The sequence below is a fragment of the Parus major genome, chromosome 1, assembly GCF_001522545.3.
Source record: "Parus major isolate Abel chromosome 1, Parus_major1.1, whole genome shotgun sequence".
Classification (NCBI taxonomy): Eukaryota; Metazoa; Chordata; class Aves; order Passeriformes; family Paridae; genus Parus; species Parus major.
The window spans coordinates 102270692-102289680 of record NC_031768.1 but is presented as its reverse complement, the minus strand read 5'-3'; the positions used below and the strand labels follow the sequence as shown (position 1 = coordinate 102289680).

The 18989-nt window shown below is 55.3% G+C and overlaps 2 protein-coding genes across 4 annotated transcripts in view; both read right to left on the bottom strand.

Annotated features, from left to right (window-relative positions):
* Positions 1-454: 454 nt before the first annotated feature.
* PHOX2A (paired like homeobox 2A) lies at positions 455-4199 on the bottom strand. The gene is made up of 3 exons (XM_015645869.3): positions 3992-4199; positions 2047-2234; positions 455-1145 (listed from the first exon to the last, which is right to left on the bottom strand). Exons 1-3 carry the CDS (start codon positions 4197-4199, stop codon positions 717-719), a joined length of 825 nt encoding a protein of 274 aa, XP_015501355.1. The 3' UTR covers positions 455-716.
* A 3617-nt stretch (positions 4200-7816) lies between these two features.
* CLPB (caseinolytic mitochondrial matrix peptidase chaperone subunit B) overlaps positions 7817-18989 on the bottom strand; it is a 72705-nt gene continuing 61532 nt past the window's right edge. Inside the window, exons 10-16 of one of the 3 annotated variants that reach the window (XM_015641236.3) lie at positions 17029-17073; positions 15023-15184; positions 13241-13397; positions 10279-10352; positions 9801-9920; positions 9261-9365; positions 7817-8506 (exon numbers count right to left, since the gene is read on the bottom strand). In XM_015641236.3, coding sequence (XP_015496722.1) covers positions 8255-8506; positions 9261-9365; positions 9801-9920; positions 10279-10352; positions 13241-13397; positions 15023-15184; positions 17029-17073 — 915 coding nt within the window. In that variant the 3' untranslated portion in view covers positions 7817-8254. The remainder of the gene's footprint in view (positions 8507-9260; positions 9366-9800; positions 9921-10278; positions 10353-13240; positions 13398-15022; positions 15185-17028; positions 17074-18989) is intronic. The other 2 variants (XM_015641247.3, XM_033518338.1) reach the window with 2 other exon arrangements.

The window sequence follows — 18989 nt, the reverse complement described above, 5'->3', positions numbered from 1 at the left end:
CCTGGCTGCTCCATCCCATCCTGCTCCCGCGGGGGGACCAGCTCACCCCCGGCTGTTCTGTCCCCATTGGCGGCGCCTGCAGCAATGCAGGTGAGCGCTGAACCTCCCAGCCCTGCCTTTATTCCCCACAGTCTCCGGGGGCGGGGGGAGTGTGTTTTCTCCCTGCCAGGTGCTGCTGGGTGGGGAATCCATGTCAGCAGGCAGGATCTGGGGGAAATCGGCCCCTCCCCACACCGAGGGGTGTCTCCATACCGGACTCCCCGGCACTGCCCACCCTGTGGGCCCCAGAGCCCCCCCATAAAGTGCTTTCTCGCCCCCAGCCCAGCGGCACAGACCACTGAGGGACGCATCTCCTGGGGCGATGCTGGAGCACCCGCAGCGCCGTGGGGAGCCCCACATCTGCCCCCAACCCTGGAGTGCACCGGGAGCCCCCAGCCCCGAAGGCTCTGCCAGGGCCACGCTGGCCGAGCGTGGGGGCGGCGTCCCCCGCCTCGCACCCCCATGGTCCCACAGCACCCCCGGGAGTCGGTGGGAGCTGCCCCCACTCCGGCTCCGTCCCATCAGCGCAGGGTGCGGGAGGCGGCGGGGGCGGCCCCTGCTCCCTCTCCCCGTTTGCTGAAGCATCGCGCCTGGGTCCGTGGTGGGGGCGGTGGGTGGAGGGTGCAGGGTGGGGGCCGAGGGGGGTTTGGGGGCAGCCGGAACCGGTGATTCAGTGATCAGAAGAGGTTTGTCTTGATGCCGCTTGGTTTCCGATGGAAGGAGGAGAGGACGCCGGAGAAGGGTCCCGGCACAGCCTCGGTGGGCTGCCAGGCCTTCAGCAGCTCGGCCGTGTTGGGGGCGCCGCTGCCGCCGCCCACCCCTGCCCAGAGGGGTGCCTTGAGGGGCTGGGGGGCATGGCCGGAGCCCAGCGGTGCCCCCACGCCAGGGCTGGGGCTCAAGCTACCGCCGGGGCTGCCGATGGCAGCCGCAGGCAGGGACGCCGTGCTGTCTGGAGTTGGGCTGCAGTTGGATTCCTTGGATTCGTCGTCTTCTGAGGAGGAGCGCGGCTCCGACTTCTTCCCGGTGCTGCCGGTGCCACTGGCACCTTTGGCATTGGCCGCACGCTCCTGCTTGCGGAATTTGGCTCGACGGTTCTGGAACCACACCTGGAGGGGATGGAGGGGATGGGAACACCCGTTGCCACGGTCCCTGGGGGTTCGGGGAGCCGGTGGCTGCGGGGAGCCCTCCCAGGCTCCGGGGTGGGTCTCACAACCCTCCATTCCCTCGGGAAATGTCTTCCACATCAGCACAGGGATCCATGTATCCGCAACAACGTGGATTTGTGAGGTTGGTGCCAGGCACTGGCCTGTGCTCCGGTGTTGGGGAGGGAAATGGGGAGGGGACATCGTCACACTGCACCCACAGCTGCACCTTGTGTGGTCAGAGCCCACCCCCCAGTTCCCCATGGTACCAACAGTGGGGTCCACTTCACTCACGATCCCCCCTGGGAGGGAGGGGGCAAGGACCCCCACTCCTGTGGGTCCCTACATCCCCATGGGGACAAATGTTCTGACAAAGGGGAAGCATGCCAAGGGGGATCTGAATCCACAACGGGGGTATTCACTGACACAGGAGGGATCCCACACAGAAGGACCCCATGAAGAGTTCTGCACTGACACAGGGTGTCTGCATCCCCCAGGAAAAATCTGCACTGACACAGGGGACATCTTCACCCACAAAGTGCCACTCTCTGTCCTTCTTGCACTCTCATCAACCTCAAGGTGTTTGGGACTGGACTAAATCATTGATGACAGTGACAGTGCTGTGGCATGAACCAATGCCCACACTCTACTGGGAGCCAGGCTGTCCCCCCAAGCTCCCACCAGGGCAAGGCTGTGACAACAGTGTGTCCCCTGACTGCGGCAGTGCCAAGGCCAAGTCCCTTCCTGTCACCCCTGCCAATGCAGGGAGCAGAGCAGCAGTGTCCCATGGTCAGGGTGCCTGCTCTGGTGGCATTAGAGCCTTCCACCCCCAGCCCCAGCCCCCTCCTCCCTCCCCGGAGCTGACCTGCACCCGGGCCTCGGTGAGGTCGATCTTGAGGGCCAGCTCCTCGCGGGTGTAGATGTCAGGGTAGTGGGTCTCGGCAAAGACCCTCTCCAGCTCCTTCAGCTGGGAGCTGGTGAATGTTGTCCGGATCCGCCGCTGCTTCCGCTTCTCGTTGATCCCCGATGGGTCCGAGAAGAATTTGTAGGGAACTAGGAGGGAAACAGGGAGTCAGTACAGCGGGAGGGCTGTGGTGGACACTGGGGGACACCTGGGCAGGGGGCATCAGGCAGGGATGGACCAGGAAGAAATGGACCGAGAAGGGGTGCAGCAGGCATGAGACGCCAGGCAGGGATGGATCAGGCAGGGATGAATGGAGCAGGGATGAACCGGGAAGGAACGCACTGGGAAGGGATGAACGGGAAGCAATGGACTGGGCAGGGGACACTGGCCAGGGATAAATGAACCAGGAAGGATGAACTGGGTAGGGGGGAACCAGGAAGGGAAGGACGGGGCAGGGAAGGATTGAGCAAGGACTGCCTAGGAAGAAATAGACGGGGAATACATAAACGGGCAGAGGATGCACTGGGCAGAGGAATCGGCAAAGGACAGATGACAAACTGGGCTGGGGTGATCTGAGAAGGGGTGGACGGGGCAGGATGAATCAGGGGATGGACCGGGCACGATGAACCGGGCAGGAAGAACCAGGCAGGACTCCGCGGGCAGGGCGGGAAGGACGAGGGCAGGGCTGGATCGCTGCCCCCGCTGCGTCCCCGGCCCCGTTCGTTCCTTCGTTCGTTCGTTCGTTCGTTCGTTCCGCGGGGCCTCGGGGCAGGAGCAGGGCAGGGGGGACAACGCGGTACCGGCGCGGATGGGGCGGCCGGTACCGATCGGCAGCTTCTTCGTTGTCGGCGCAACCACAGGCAGCGCCTCCGCGGTGACAACGAATGCGGAGCGGGGAGTGGGGTTCCAAGGACGAGGACCTTCCCCAACCCCGCTCTGGGGCTGTCACAGCTCCAGGGATCCCCAGGACCTGCGGCCGTGCTTGGGAAGGTTCATCCACAAGGGCGGAGGCGAGCGGGGAGACCCGGGACGGGGACGGGGTTGGGACCGAGCCAGGCAGAGCCAGCCTGGGCTTCGGGCGCTGGCAGCGCCGGGAACCGGCGGGACCTAGCACCAACAGTGCCGGGGATCGACAGCACCGGGAATCGATGTCACGGGGAGCTGACGGCACCGAGGACCGACAGCAGCCGTTACCGAGGACATCGAGCCTGACAGTGCTGAGCACCGGCGGCAACGGGAACGGGCAGCAGCGGGCACTAGTGGCACTGACGGTACCGAGAACCGACAGTACAATTTGCAGGAACGGGCACTGGCTGCACCGGGAACAGACGGTTCCTGGAACGGCAGCATCGAGCACTAACGGTGCTGGGCACTGGGGTCACCGGGAACCGATGATATCGGTCGCCAGCGGTACCTGGAACCGATGGTTACGAATCCTGACAGTGCCGGGCACCAGCGGCACTGGGAACTGGCGATAACGAGCGCTGTCGGCACCGGGAACCGATGGCAGCGGGTGCCGATGGCAGCACCGAGCACTGACCGTACTGGACAACAACGGTACCGGGAACTGGTGGGATAGGGCACCGGCGCTGCCGGGAACCGGCAGTAATGGTACCGTCGGCATCGAGTCCTGGCAGTACAGGGCAGCGGCTCCGGGAACCCACAGTATCGGCCACCGACGGCATCGAGCACTGACCGTACAGGCGACTGACGGCTCCGGCAAGCGATAGCACAGAGCCCCGGCATCACCGGCAGCCGTCGGTCCCGAGCCCCGGCTGCCCCGGTGCCCCGGCAGTTCCGATCCCTGCCAGCCGCGACGGCGTGGCCGCTCCCTCACGCCCGTCCAGGGGCTGCCCGGGGAGTGTCCCTGGTAGCTCCCGACGGCTCGGGGGTCCCTCTCCCTTACCTGCTGAGTAGGGTGAGGGCTGGTGGTCGCGGAGGGCACCCAGGGCGCAGCTGGCGGAGGCGAGGGGGGCGCAGGCGGGCGCGGGCCCGAAGCCCCCCCGCATGGGGCTGTACTGGAAGGAGCCCGCCTGGCTGCAGGGGCTGAACTCGTAGCTCGCCTCCATGGCGGCCACGCAGGACTCGTAGGAGTTGAGGTAGGAGTAGTCCATGGCGAGCCCGGTGCGGCCCCGGCTGCCACCCGCCCGTCCCCGCCGCCTCCTGCCCGCCGGGCCCCCGCCCGCCCCCGCCGCCGCCGCCGCCGCCGCCCCGGCCCGTTAATATACCGGCGGGGGGAGCGCGGACAAAGGCTGCGCTCGCCGGGGGCTTTTGCATGACAATATCTCCCGGGGACGGCGGGAGCGGGCGGAGCCGACACCCCCCTCCTCTCAGCCCCCCGCCCCCCTTAACCCTTCGTGGGCGCACGCACCCCCCACCTCGGACCGACTCCGGCAGCCGCTACTTCGGGGCGGGAGGTGGGAGGGGAGCGGTCCCTGGACACCCTCCGGAGCAGCACTCGGCGGGCCCGCTCTGGGACCAGCGCTCGGACCTTCCCCCCGTGTCCCCATCCTTCCGTATCCTCCCTGTCTCCAACGCCATCTCCATCCTATCCCCATCATCACCCCACGACATCCCATCGCAGTGCCTTCCCTGTCCCCATCCCATTCCATCCCGTATGTGTCTCCATCCTGATCCCCATTTCCGTCCCTGTCACCGTGCCATGCCATGCCATGCCATGCCATGCCGTGCCGTCCCTCTGGGGCTGAGCATCCCAGGGGCAGGAGGGCAGCACCACCACCACACCCCATCCCTGGGTGCCCTCCACCGTCCCTGGGTGCATGGGGGAAGCAGGCGGCTTTGGAGCGGGACTCAGTCCCACCCCTCTCTCCTCGGGGGGCTCTGGCCTTTGCAATCCCCCTCCCCAGTTTTCAGCCCGGATGAATTTCAAAGCACCCCATCCCCCCAGCCCCCTACAGGGACCAAGGCAAAGGCTTTCGCCCCTTTCAGCGGCACTAGAGGGGGATGTGAGGAGGGGGGATGCGGGAGGATTTGGGGAGGATTTGGCGGGATTTGGGACATTTTCAAGACAAACACTTGCACTAAAGAGGATTTAAAAGTCTAATTGTGCCTAATGAAGGGCTTTGGGCCCCCCAGGGGACCGGGGGGGCTGGGGGAAGAAGGGACTCTGCCTGAGTCCTGCGGGATCGGTTCGAACCTGTTCTGCTCCATGTCCTGCCCTGTATCCAACCCCTCATCCTGTCCCACTTTCTGTCCTATATTCTTGTCCCATCTCCTGTCCTAACCTGGGTCCTTCCCCATTTCCTGCCGTGCATCCTGCCCTGTGTCTTGCCCCGTGTTTTGCCCCGTATCCGCTCTTGTGTCCTGCCTCGCATTTTGCCCCGTCTCCCGCCCTGTCTCTTGGCCCACGCCCTGCCACCTGTCCTGCCCTGTGTCCTGCCCCACGCCCTGCCACCTGTCCTGCCCTGTGTCCTGCCCCACGCCCATCCCGCATCCTGCCCCACATCTCAAGCCACAAAGGGTCTTGCTCCGTCCTGGACTCCGTTCCCTGGGAACAGCCCCCGCTGCTCCCGACCGGTCATCTCTGTCCCCGCTCCCCCGCCCGGAGCCCCGGGCCCCCGGTGGGTGCTGCTGCTGCCCCCCTCGCGTCCGCCCCAGCTGCACGGCCAAAGCGGGCAGCTTGCTAAACAAGTTAATTCGATCAGGGCGTGGGGCTGGCGCGGAGCGAGGCCCCACTGTCGGGCTGCTGGAGCTGTGAAAAGTTAATTCAATTAAGTTTTCCCTCTAAACTAATTAGGCAGCAATCTGCCACGCAAGGAGCTGCTGGTGCTACCCAGAGCCGGGGAGAGCCGGGAGGGCGAGGAGGAGGAGGGAGAGGTAGGGGGAGAGCAGAGGGAAGGGAGCACGGAGGGGAGTGGGATGGGGCGCAGCTAGGGGGTAGAGCCAGGGAGCCGTCCTGCATCCCTCGGCTCCCGTGGAATGTGGGTGATCCCTGCAGAGTGTGGTGGATAAAGGGAGAAGGGTGCTGGCAGTGGCCCAGCTGTCCCCGGTGCTGCCGAAGGGGAAAGGGGAAGGGTGTGGGTGAAGACTGATGCTCCTCGCCCTCGAAACGGGCAGCATTGGCAGCAGGAGGGGCTGGGTGCAGTGGGGGAGATGGGGACAGGGACCACCGTCACTCCATCCCATTGTGTGCTGGGAGCTGCCTGTAGGCTTGTGCCTCCATGTCCATGTGCCTGGGTGGATTGGGGTCCCTGCAGAGCTGGCTGGGGGGAGCTGGTGGGACCCTCTCCAATGGGACCCCTTATGACAGGCTCCAGAGGGACTGTCCTGATGGGACCCCTGTCTGATGGGGTATTCCTTCCAATGGAACTCTTTGAATGGGACCCCTCTGATGGGTGGAACCCCTCCAATGGATCCCATGCTGATGGGACCCTCTCTGATGGGACCACTCTGCAGGATCCCCTCTGATCACACCCCAGACTCCCCCAGCTCTAGTCCCAGCTTGGTTGGGATGATAGCACTTATCACTGCTGTCTCTTCCACACTCTCTAGCCTTCATCACCCCATGGAGTCCCCCAGGTTTTGTGTCAGGGGGTCCTGGTGGGGCTCCCAGCCCCACAGCTGCTCCCAGTGGTGCTGGAGGCCTCTGTCCACTGCCACATTGTTCCTGGGGACAAAGCTGAGGTGCTCCAGGGTGTCCTGAGCCCTCACGCTGGTGGGTACCCTCTGCCCTGACCGGGTTAGGTGCCAGCATGGGGTTCAGATGCTGGGAACTGAATGTGTCTGGAACAGCCAGAGGATTCTTCCTCCAGCTTCCATGCTCCCAGGCACTCTTCTTGGCAGTGGAAGCCCATTTACCTGTGTTGGCACCAGAAAAACCACCTTGAAGGGTTGAGGAGGGCCCATGCAGCCCTGGCTCCTGCCAGTGGGACTGTGATCCATGGCACAGGCACAGCTTGGCACCCTGGGACGTGGCATGGTGGTGCAGTGTGGAATGCAATGACACAGTACATGATGATGTGACTTGGCAGGACAGTGACCTGGCACAGCAGGACATGGCACAATATGGCATGGCACAGCTGTACCCCCATGGACAGCTGAGCACACAATCCAGAGCACACCCCAGGGAAGAGCAGTGCCCAGAGGTGCACTCCAGCACACACGTGTACCTTACACCTTTGTGCTGCCATGCACATACACAGACCTCACTGTACACCTCAGTGCACACCTATGGAAGTGAATCTCACCTCCTGAGAGCCTGGTGACACTCCCAAACCCTCCAGGGATGGGATCCTGCTCCAGCCCCTGGCATTAAGCCAGGTAAAAGCAACTGGTATAGGAAGTGGCTTCAAAGAATCCCCCACCAAACCTCCTTGTATCCCGGGAAGACAAGAACCAGCACTAGAACCAAAACCCCCTAAGGACATCAGGGTAGAGGGCAACAGTGGGATAGGAATCCCGTCTGCATCCCAAGGGACAGTGACTCAGGGCTCATTCATCCCAGTAGTGACCATGTCTCCTATTCCTTCCAGCATGAGCAGCACCCTGAAGGGTGAAGGAGCCCCCATGGGGGGCCACAGCCTCTGTGTCCTCATGGGGACAACTTGGACAGCTCAGTTCCACCTGAGATATTAAATATTTCCTGGAAGAAGTGGTGATGGTGGTACCTCCTGGTGACATTCCTGGCTCCTGGTGATGAACAGGAGACCCCGGAGTGCCCTGGGATGAGGACAGTGGTCTCAACAGCTGTTCTTTCTGGGGACACCAAGGGTTGGATGCACATAGCATGTTTATTGCCATAAAGAAACAGGGACAATACAGAGCAAGTGCTTGGTGGCTTTTACACTCAGTTCCCATTCCCCACCTTGCCAGCACAGCTAACCCAGCAAGCCCCCTCCCATGGGAATGACAAATTGGCTCCCACATGGTCCACAGTTTCCCCCTGCTTAAAAAACTCCAACACCCTGTGAAACCCCAGGACCATCCAGTGACCCATCCCTGAATGGCACCAGGGCACCTTGTCACCCACAGCTGCATGCCTAGAGCCCTTCATGCCCATCCTGGGGCAGCTCCTGCCCATATCCGTGTCCGTGCCTGTGTCCTTGCCCATGTCCAAGTGGTGGCAGGACTGTGGCTCTGCCCTTTCTGACAGCAACACTCACTCCAACTCTTGGGGTATTTTATTGTTACTGTGAGCACCCTGTGCTGCCTACAAGAAGTAAGTGATGTTTTCGGGGTTCAGCGGTGCCTGGATCTCCAGTTTTCGGGCCTTGCTGTCCTTCTCTACAATCTCCAGCCGCAGGGTCGGCCCCTTGGATTTTTCTGTGCTGGAGGAAGACTCCTTTGTGGTTTTCAGCAGCTGCTTGTCAAAATCCTCCACGATGATCCTGAGGGTGCAGCCCCGTGGCAGCAGGTCCTGCTCGTAGGCAGCTGCCAGCTGGTTGACCACGCGCCGCTCCACCTGAGGGACAGACCAGATCCTGACAGGAAAACCCTGTGGAAAGCCTCCCATAGAGATGGCCAGTTCCTTCCCACCCTCAGCTTGTGCAAAATCATGCAACCTTTTCTTCATCCTACTTATTCCCTGCCTCTGGAGTGTGGGTGTGCCACTTCTTCCCCCAGACCATGGACATCTCCCCAGAGATGAGGACAGTCAGACCCACAGAGTCAGGAAATCATGGAATGGCTTGGGTTGAAAAGGACTTTTTAAAAATTTGCTAACATTTCATACCCCATTGCCATGGGCAGGGACACCTTCCACTAGACCAGGTTGCTCCAAGCCATGTCCAACCTGGCCTCCAACACTCCAGGGATGGGGCTGCCATAACTTCTCTGGGCAATCTCCGTCAGAGCCTCACCACCCTCACAGAGAATTTCTGCCCAATCTAACCCTGCCCTCTTGCAGCCACTTCCCCTTAATTTATTACTCCAGACCCTTGTCTGAAGTCCCTCTCCAGCTGTCTTGGAGCCCTTTTAGGCACTAGAAGGGGCTCTAAAATATCCATGGAGCCTTCTCTTGTTCAGTTTGAACACCTCCAGCTCTCCCAGCCAGTCTTTAGAGTAGAGGGGCTATAGCCCTCAGAGCATCTCCATGCTCTGGATTTGCTCCAGTGACTCCATCTCTCTTTTGATGCCTTTCCAATTCTGGCTGTCCCTGGGCAGTGGGGCTGGAGGTGACAACATGAACTTCACCCCAACTTCCCTCCTGCCTTCACCTCGTGTTTGATGGAGCGGGCACCATAGTGAAGGTTGTAGCCATCAGCCAGCACGTCCATGACCTCCCTGTCCCACAGCAGTGTGATGTTGTGCCTTGCCTTGGCCTGCCAGGGGAGAGGGGAGGAAAAGGAAGAAAAATTAGGGATGCTCCCCAGCAAGCCTGGCACCCTTCTCCTTGAGCAGTGAGGATGCTGCACTGGGATGCTGAGATGGGCTGAGCTCCACTAAGCCAGTGATTCCACAACAAAGGGACCCCAAAGTCCCATTTAGCCCCCAGCGAGCTCAGATGTGCAAAGACCAATTAGACAAATGACATCTATGAAGGCAGCCTGGAGCTCAGCCCTGTTCCAGTCTGAGAGGAACCATCTCTGCTGCTCCCAGAGCTCTCCCCAGCACCCCAAGTTCAACAGCTTGTATGATGATGGTAAAGATACACATCATTGTGTATCTTTACCCCAGGACAGATGCTCCAGCAGGGATTTCTTCTGGAGTTATTCTGAGAAGTCCCTCTAAAGCCATTGATTTTTATTTTTTTTTACCTTTTTGGCCCAAAAATTGAGCTCCTTGTTGACCAGCTGGATGAGCTCCGAGTGGCAAAAAGGGAGAAAATAGACAATTTCATTGATCCTCCCCAAGAACTCGTCCCGTCTGAAGTGAGCCTGCAGGGACAAGGGAGGAGGTCAGCAGGGAGAGGGATGATGACCCTGATGGGAACAGCAGTGAGAGAGGCACTGGAGGAGCTCCCCAGGGATCATCCCACCTCCCATGGCTCCCAGGAGCCATCCAAGCTCCATACCATGGAGCTGGACAGCATCCTGAGGTGCTTCAGAAACATCTTAAAGAAACTGAAGGTCATGGGGGAGTCACTGCAGACAGGTTTTCCTCTCCAACATTTTTAGTGGGGTTACATCCCTTCTCTCATAGCTGGGAAAGAAACACAGGGAAGGAGTGCTTCTTTTTGTCTGGGACCAAAGCTCAGGACACCTGAAACACGAGCCATGAAAACACCATCCATACCTTCAAGATGGGGCGAATAACCTTTTCCTTGAACTGCTTGGAAATGGTGATCTTGTCAGCCATCTGGACATCCTCTGGAAGAGAGGTGGATGGGGGGTATCAGTAGGGAGAGTGGGACAGTGGCATCACTTCTGTCTGAATGAGCTGGAGCTGAGGGCAAGGGTGGGTCTGGGGGTTACTGCAGGACAGACCTGGGACCTGCACACGTGCCAGCAGTTTGCTTTAGCAGCTTGATGTCCCTGCACCTGGCACTGTGGACAGCAGTTCTGGGTCCTGTGGTGCTCTAGGGGAACGTCCTGTGCTGATGTGGCTCCCTTGAACAGCCAAAGAGCCCTGGCTCTGCTTTTGCTCCCTGCTCTGTGCCTACAGGAGCTGCTCCCAGAGGTTTTGGGAAGCTGAAGTGCCCAGCTGGGCTCCAAAGTAGCTGATGACCTGTCAGAGAGCACACTGGCCCTCTGGGGCTGTGAACACTGAAGAGCCTACAGTCTCTCCAGCAAACATCAAACTCATGTTCAGGGTGCCTGCAGCACTGCTCAGGCTGCAGTCTACTTCCCTCCGCTGACTGCAGATGGAGCCAGGGTCTGTCTGCTCTCAAATCCTGGCTCCCAGCCACTCTGGATGCTTGGCTGCAGCATCACCCTTCTTCCTCCCAATGTCGTCTTCTTTGTCCTCATCATCCCACTTCTTCCCACAGCTTCACCCATTCCACACTCATTCACCTCCATGTGCTGTTTGACAGCAGGGCGCTCACAGCAAGAGATTCCTGTGCTCTGGATTGGATCCTGGCACACAGGGCAGGACACAGGACACAGACCCACGCTGGGTGCTGGGACCCTGCCCCAGCTTTGCAGCCTTGATGAGGATTGCTGTCCCTCACCAGCAGTGGCAGAAGGGGTTCTTAGGCTCCTCTGGAGAGGTAGTTTAGGTTGGAAAAGCCCTCTGAGACCATTAAGTCTAAGTGTTCCCCCAGCACTACTGAGCCCACCACTAAACTGTGTCCCCAAGTTCCACATCCACCTCTTAAATCCCTCCAGGGATGGGAACTCCACCACTGCTCAGGGCAGTCTGTGCCAGGCCTGGACAACACTTTTGGGGAATAAATTTTCCCAATATCCAACCTAAACCTCTCCTGGGATAAACTGAGGCTGTTTCCTCTTATCCTGTCACTTGTTACCTGGAAGAAGAGACTGATGCCCACTTGGCTACATCCTCTGTCCAGGCAGTTGTAGGGAGTGAGGAAGGTTTCCCCCTAATGTCCAAAGTGGTGCAGGATGCTCTGGAATCACCTGATTTAGTTCCAACCCCTCTCTCTCAGGCAGGGATGCCAGTAAGCCCCAGTGTTTTGGCAGAGGAGAGCTGGAAAGGCAGAGGGGCAGAGGAGCCAGCAGTGCTACCAGCATTCCCACTTCTCACATTCAGTATCTGCTGCCGCCACTGGTAGATGCAGAGCCCACTGGGGAAACTGTTCCTTCCCTTTATCTTCCCATTTATCTGCCTGCCAGGCACTTCAGTGACCTTCTGCCATGGCATCTCCACTCTGAGAGCTCAGGAAATGGGCAGGAGCTCCTTGAAACCAAATTGAGGGCAGCTGTTGTGCCCAAATGCCCTCCCCAGCTCCTCTCCTGCTGCAGCTGTACTGTCCCAGAAATTAAAATTCAATGCTCTCCTCAATGAGCAGAGAAAAAAGAAACATTTGGCATTTTCAAATGTTATTCTGGAAAGTTCAGTTGAAGATGTGTTTCGTCCTTTATCCAGCCTGATTGAAGTTTAAGGATTCTGAATTAAGCCAGTGCTGACAACCACTTCTCCAAAGTAAAAGGAAGAGACAGGAAGAAAGAAGCTGGAAAATATGTTTGATGCCAAAATCCAATATTTTTTCCTGCTGCTGTGGAGCTGATGCAGGAACATGGTGTATCTGAGATGGCAAAGGCTGTTGGATACCTTGAGAAAGATGTGGCATCCAGACAATTAAGATCATAAAAGGATCCTAAAAACCCCAAAGTAAGTTTTTTAAGAGTGATGAGAAAAGGGATGCAGTCACTGTCCATGGCTTCCTGGTTATCCACAGGCACAGCAGCACCTGATGGAAACAGGCTTTCCCTCTGCTCCATGGGACAAACACTGCCTAAGGACAGTCCCTGGTGCTAGCATCACCATTCCTCTGTATATCCTCAGAGTCACCAGCAAAGGCACTGAACGTTGCACATCAAGTTGTTCATTTTCAATCTCAAAGACTTTGCTCTCCTCATTCCCCTTTTATTACCTAATTCGCAATTTGGTAATTTTTTTCTCCAGGAACCTGATATGTGAGGCCAGGGCTCCTATTCCACAGGGAAGTAAAATTCACTAAGCTCAGTCCCTTTGCAAAGGTCTGAGAGGAAACAAAACTTTTTCTCTTTCATATGAGCAGCTGAACCAGCCACAGCCTTCTGCAGGAAGTATTTGAAAACATACCAAAAGAAAGAGAAGGGTGAGTTGATAAAGAGAATCATGGAATCATGTAAGAGTTTGGGTTGAGAAGAACCTTAAAGACCAGCCAGTTTCAATCCACCTGCTCTGAAATCCTCATTATTTGATATTGCATCCTTCAGAGGGAGACTGTCTCTTTAAAGCCCTGTCCAACCTTTCAGCCTTTCTCTTTCTGTACTTACTTGCCTGGAAGTGTTTCAGGCCAGGTTGGATGGGGCTTGGAGCAACCTGGTCTATTGGGAGGTGTCCTGGCCCATAGCAGGGGGCTGGAATGGGATGGTCTTTCAAGTCCCTTCCAACCCAAACCCTTCTGGGATTTCATGACTTCCTGGCAGAGGAGCATTCCCAAGTCATGTGCACTTGTTAGGACCAGTATGGAGGGGACTGAAGAGTCTGGGTGTGCCCCCCTACCGAGGGATAGCTGAGCTGGTGTAAAAGTTGTGTTAGGAAGGAGGGAGGTTCTTTAGGGATTTGAAGATTAAAACTCCAGTACCTAAGTTTTCTGCAATCCTTTTCTTGCTCATCTCCATGGCCTCCTGCCGGAGCTGCAGTGCATGCTGTGCAATCTCCTCACTGGCCACGTTGGAGGTCATGATGAAGATGGCATCCTTGCAGTCAATGGTCTTCCCCTTCCCATCTGTCAGCCTGCCCTGCAACAACAGCAAGGTGACACCAGCTGTGTCAGCAGGTGCTGGAGGACACAGCCAAAACACCAGGAAAAGGAACATGGGTCCCGTTTTTCCCCAGAGTGGATGTAATTTTGAAGGTGGAAGAAAGCAAGGATGAGTTTGGAGAAGTCCTGGTCTCTCCATGAATGGCAGGAACTTCTCCTGTACATGGTTCCAGCCTGCCCCATGCAGGACAGAATTGATGGAAGCACTGGGAGATGCCTTGCCAGGAGGGCTGGGGAGAGGGAAAGGGGGAGAGGAGGCACTTCTCACTCTCTACAGCTCCCTGACTGGAGGAGGTTGGATCTGGGACAGGGGTCTTGGCTTCCTCAAGGTAACAAAGGACAGGCCTCAGGCACCAGGGAAGGTATAGGTTGGATATCAGGAAATATTTCCTCCCTGAAAGTGTTGTTCAGCCTTGGCAAAGTCTGCCAGGGCAGTGTGGGAGTCCCAATCCCTAGAGGGATTTAAAAGCTGTGGGCATGTGGCATTTAGGTTTAGTGATGGGCTTGGCAGTGCTGAAGGGTTAGACTTGACGGTCTCAGAGAGGTTTTCCAACCTCAACGAGTCCATGACTGTTTGGCTGCCCATACAGAGCTCCCCAGCCTTTGACCCTCTGCCTACCTCACTGTTTTATGTCTGACACAAGCCCCAGACTCAGGTCAACACTAGTGCTAACCCTAACCCTGACCCTGACCTGCCTGTGGCTGTGGTTTGGGCTGGGCAGAGCCCACAAATAGCCATGTTATGGCTGTAACAGGGTGACCTGAGTAGCAGAGCTCCTCATTCCTGTGGGATTGATCACCTGGCAAACCAGGGCTGCCCAGCACCACCACTGCTGCAGTGGCATCAACCCTCAGCCTCCCAAACCAATCCAGGAACCTTTCCAAAGCACCAGTGCTCTTGATTAATAATATAAAAAAGAGAGGGAAATAAGGAAAAAACCAGCATCTCCCCAGGCTGTTTCTTTCCTCAATCCATCTCCAACAGCAGAGATCCAGCACAATGACACAAATCCTTGTTGGGCGCTTGAGATTAACATTTGGGTTATTGCCCTGTCAAGTGCCTGGTACAGGAATTGATTTCACATTGAACTGCTACTGTGATGATCTATGCAAGAAAAATGGTGCTATTAATCCTTACAAAAAAAACAAAAAAACCCTTCAAAACCTTCCAGCATGTTGCCCTGAAGTTTGGTGGCCTCTGAGGACAGACTGGGACCTTCAAAATCAACCAGAGTGCAGGAGAGTGACTTTGGACAAGGGCCTGGAGTGACAGAAGGGGGAATGGCTTCACACTGCAAGAGGGCAGGATTAGATGGGATATTGGGAAGAAATTCTTCCCTCTGAGGGTGGTGAGGCCCTGGCACAGGTTGCCCAGAGGAGCTGTGGCTGCCCCATCCCCGGAAGTGTTCTAGGCCAGGTTGGATGGGGTTTGGAGCAACCTGGTCTAGTGGAAGGTGTCCCTGCCCATGGCAGAAGGGGTGGACTAGATGAGCTTTTAAGGTCCCTCCCAACATAAACTTCTCCATCTGTCATCCCTCCCACCCCTTACCATCACCTTCTGCATGTCCCTTGTGTTGACTCTAACCTAAGATGTGGATTTACCTCATCAAACAGCTGCAGCATGATGGTGAGCACATCAGGGTGGGCTTTGTCCACCTCGTCAAAGAGTACCACAGCATTTGGGCACTGCCTCAGCTTTTTGGTGAGCTGTCCACCCTCTTCATGGCCCACATAGCCTGGTGGTGAGCCGATGAATTTCGCAACCTGGGAGGAAGGAACAGGAAAGATGAAGGCTGATCCATGGATATTGGGAATGAAGCCCGTCTGGTGGCTCCTCAGGCTGCCACCACTCTTTGCTGCTGACAAAACAAGTTCTATGTTCATGACATCTATCGCACCCCAGGTATCCCAAAATCTGCTTAACAAGCAATAATTAAGCAAAATAAGGATATAGCAATTCCCTGCCCAGAGCGCAAACCAGCAGAATCCATGTAGGAAGGCACCAGCTCTCCTTTGCTGTGCAGGGTCTGAGTAACCTGTCCCAGATGTCCAAGACCTGTTTTCATCTCTTTTAGCCTTTTTAAGAGCAAGGATTCAAAGGATTATGAGTGGCAGGTGGTTCTGGTGCAGAATCAAAGCCACAAGTAGGCTTTGTGGGAAGAAGCCTCAAGTAAAACACTTTTCCTGTGTCATCACTTCTTGACACGGTGATTTTTAAAAAATGTTTAGAAATTTAGAAGGTTATAAAGAATAGTATTTCTGCCAACTGGAAAGTTTTGTCAAAATGACAATTTTTGACACATAGCTTGGTGCATCTACCCATAGCTGAGTGTCATCTAAAGTCAGCCTGTTATCACAGAATCATGGAATGGTTTGGGTTGGAAGGAACAATGTAGTGCCAGCCCTGCTGCCATACACAGGGACACATTCCACTGCACCAGGTTGCTTCAAGCCCCATTCAATCTGGCCTTGAACACTGCCAAGGATGGGGCAGCCACAGCTTCACTGAGCAACCTGTCCCAGTGTTCTACCACTCTCATTGCTAGGACCTTGCTGCTTTCTGGGGAGACAGAGCCCTCCAAAGGGATTTAGGACTCCCTCAGCTCCAGGGATGACCTTGGCAAGGATCGCAGAAAACTTGGCACCTTGGACCTCCTGTGGCACAAGAGCTGGGCAGAAGTTGTGATGGGAGGGCTGGACTTGGCACCACTGTCCTGTATTCTGCTGGATTCTGGCTGAGGCAATGATCCCACACTGGACTTAGCAAAGTTTTGGGGATAAGGGCTTTGGGGTAAGCTGTGCCTGCGGATTTTGATGCACAGGATGATACTCTGGATTCCACCATCTCTTCCCAGCTGCTCTCTCCCCAAGGGCTGACCCCACCCCAAGGGAACTCACAGCACTGGACATATATTGTTAAAGTTTTCCTTGTTCCTTGGTCTCTGTTCCTAATTTGCCTCAATGCCTTGGTTCCAGCCAGGAACAGGGTTAATTTTTGCAGTAGCTAGGAGAAGCAAGGCTTGGACCTAGAGGATATTCTATCTTATGTAATTGCTGGGAGCAGAGGGAAAGAAGTCTCTTCTGGGGAGAATGGGTTCCTTCTGCTCAAATAAGAGTGGCAGAAGGATGTGGAGTAACATGAAGTAGCTGGTTCTGAGCTGGAGGGTGTGACTGGGGGATCCTGGCTGTGGCTGGGTTGGGCCTGTGAGCATTTTGCATGCGAATCAGTCTCTCCCTTTTTTACATACTTTTGATATCAATATCGTCGCTTGTTTGTTTTCTTATCTCATTTCTATTCCCAGAAAGCCTTTACCTTTTGAGCCTCCAGTTCTCCTCTCCAGCCCATTGCTGTGGGGAGGGATTAGGGGAGGTGGGGAGTGAGTGAGTGGCTCCTGGTTTGGAGTGTCTCAGTAGAAGGACTAAATTGGGGAGTACCAATTTACTGAACCACGACACTCAATTAAAGTTGCTTTCTGGCAATTTACTTGCAATTTAATGCACAACTTGGAGCACCTCCTGTTCTGCTGTGCTCCCACCCTGACACACCAAAATGCCCATTTTTTCTGGATTATATTTGAAGTTGCTCCCTTCAGAGCCCATTTACTGACCTCATGCCTCTCCTGGAACTCCGACATGTCCAGTCTGATGAAACCCTGCAAGAGACTTAGGATGAGATTTGATCAATCTGCTCACTGCCAGAGCTGGAGCAGTACTGACAGCACTGAAATTTTCTAAATAAAATTGATATTTTTGTGGTTCAGCTTTTTAGAAATCAATCAAAAGAAGAATGCAACACTCCTCCACAAAAATCTAGCAAAAATCATAAAGCTGAGGTGAACTAGGCTTGTAGTGATCACCTGAAACAGAGAACAGTGTTAGAGAATTTATAGCTTCCACCCAAGTTTCCACTTTGCATATGAAAAGCTGATGATTCACTGCAGGTCCTGAATGTTGAGACCATGGAGCTGTAATCCACATCCTAGATGGGAAAGGAAAAGAAGGGAAGGAGAGGGAAGGGGAAGGAAAAGGAATATTTCAGTTGGAAAGGACCTACAGTGATCCTCTCATCCAGCTGAGCAAGAAGAAGCCACACCTGAACTTGTCAGCATCATCCTGGACATATGTACATGGCACACACATGGACACCATCACATGGAGATCCCAGATTCAGAGAACAGAATTACTGAACCGTTTGGGTTGGAAAAGCCCTCTGAGACAACAGAGCCCCCTCAGCACTGCCAAGCCCACCACTAACCCATTTCCCCAAGTGCCACATCCACATGTGTTAAAACCTCTTCAGGATGGGGGCTCCACCACTGCCCTGGAGAGCCTTTTCCAGAGCTGAACAGAAAAAAAAATCCCTAATACCCAACCTGAACCTCCCTTGCTGCAATTTGAGGAATTTTCCTCTAGTCCTGTCATTTGTTACCTGGGAAAATAATGGAATCAGAGAATGGTTTGGGTTGGAAGGGAGCTTGAGGACTATCCAATACCAACCCCCCCTGCCACAGGCAGGGACACCTTCTACTAGACCAAGTTGCTCCAAGCCCCATTCAACCTGGTTTTGAACACTTTCAGGGATGTGACAGCCACAGGTTCTCTGGGCAAAATATTCCCAGGCAATAATTTCCCTGAAAATTATTTAAATATCTACAAACTGCCCAAGACAAGGCGAGATGGAAGAAATTAACTCTGTCTTACAGATGAAAGGGGGACAGTTCCAGGTTTTCCCTTCTTAATCCATTAGTTGTTGTGCATTTCTGCCCCTCATCAGAGCCTGTGGGAGGTATGACCCCCTCTCATCCCTCATTAGGGAACCAATGGCTGAGCTGGTTCATTACTAGTAAACCCCAGATTCCTGCTGCTATCAAATTAACACAACACTCAGGGTTTAACTGATTTCCCCATTGGATGTCTGGCCATGGAGCAGTTCCATGTGTGGGATTAGGGATGAAGGTGCATGAGATCCAGCATTTATGGCTTCTGGAAAGCATTTATAGGGGCATGAGGAAAAGAAACCAGAATCGCTGTTTTTATAGCATTGGGTCCAGTTTGGTCTTCTTTCTACACATATCACTGCATTGTGTGTCCATTCACTGCTGGAGGATGTGGGAAAGAGGGATTCATCTACACATAGCTCTGCTTGTCTTTCCTTCTTTTCCCTGGCTTCTCGTGGGAGAGAGTTAAGAACCTCTTACAGGTCAGCAGAGACTTAAATGTAAAACATGGAAGAAAATGTAATGTAACAGATTGGAATGGAATGGATTTGACTGAAATTGAATAGAATTTTGGAATGGAATAGAACAGAATAGAATACATTGCAATTGAATGTATTGAAATAATTGAAATTTAACAGAATAGACAGAATGGAATAGAATGGATTGGAATGAAACAGAAAGAACAGAACAGAATAGGAATGAATGGAACAGGACAGGACAGGACAGGACAGAAGAGAAAAGAAGGGAAGATAAGATAAGAGGAAAGAGGAAAGAGGAAAGAGGAAAGAGGAAAGAGGAAAGAGGAAAGAGGAAAGAGGAAAGAGGAAAGAGGAAAGAGGAAAGAGGAAAGA

Excerpts from the sequence above, each read along its gene's own strand:
- PHOX2A (XM_015645869.3), bottom strand. The coding sequence starts at position 4,199 with ATGGACTACTCCTACCTCAACTCCTACGAGTCCTGCGTGGCCGCCATG. Across the intron at positions 2,235-3,991 it reads GCCCTCACCCTACTCAGCAG|TTCCCTACAAATTCTTCTCG; the intron begins GTAAGGGAGAGG and ends TTTCCCTCCTAG. Across the intron at positions 1,146-2,046 it reads TCACCGAGGCCCGGGTGCAG|GTGTGGTTCCAGAACCGTCG; the intron begins GTCAGCTCCGGG and ends CATCCCCTCCAG.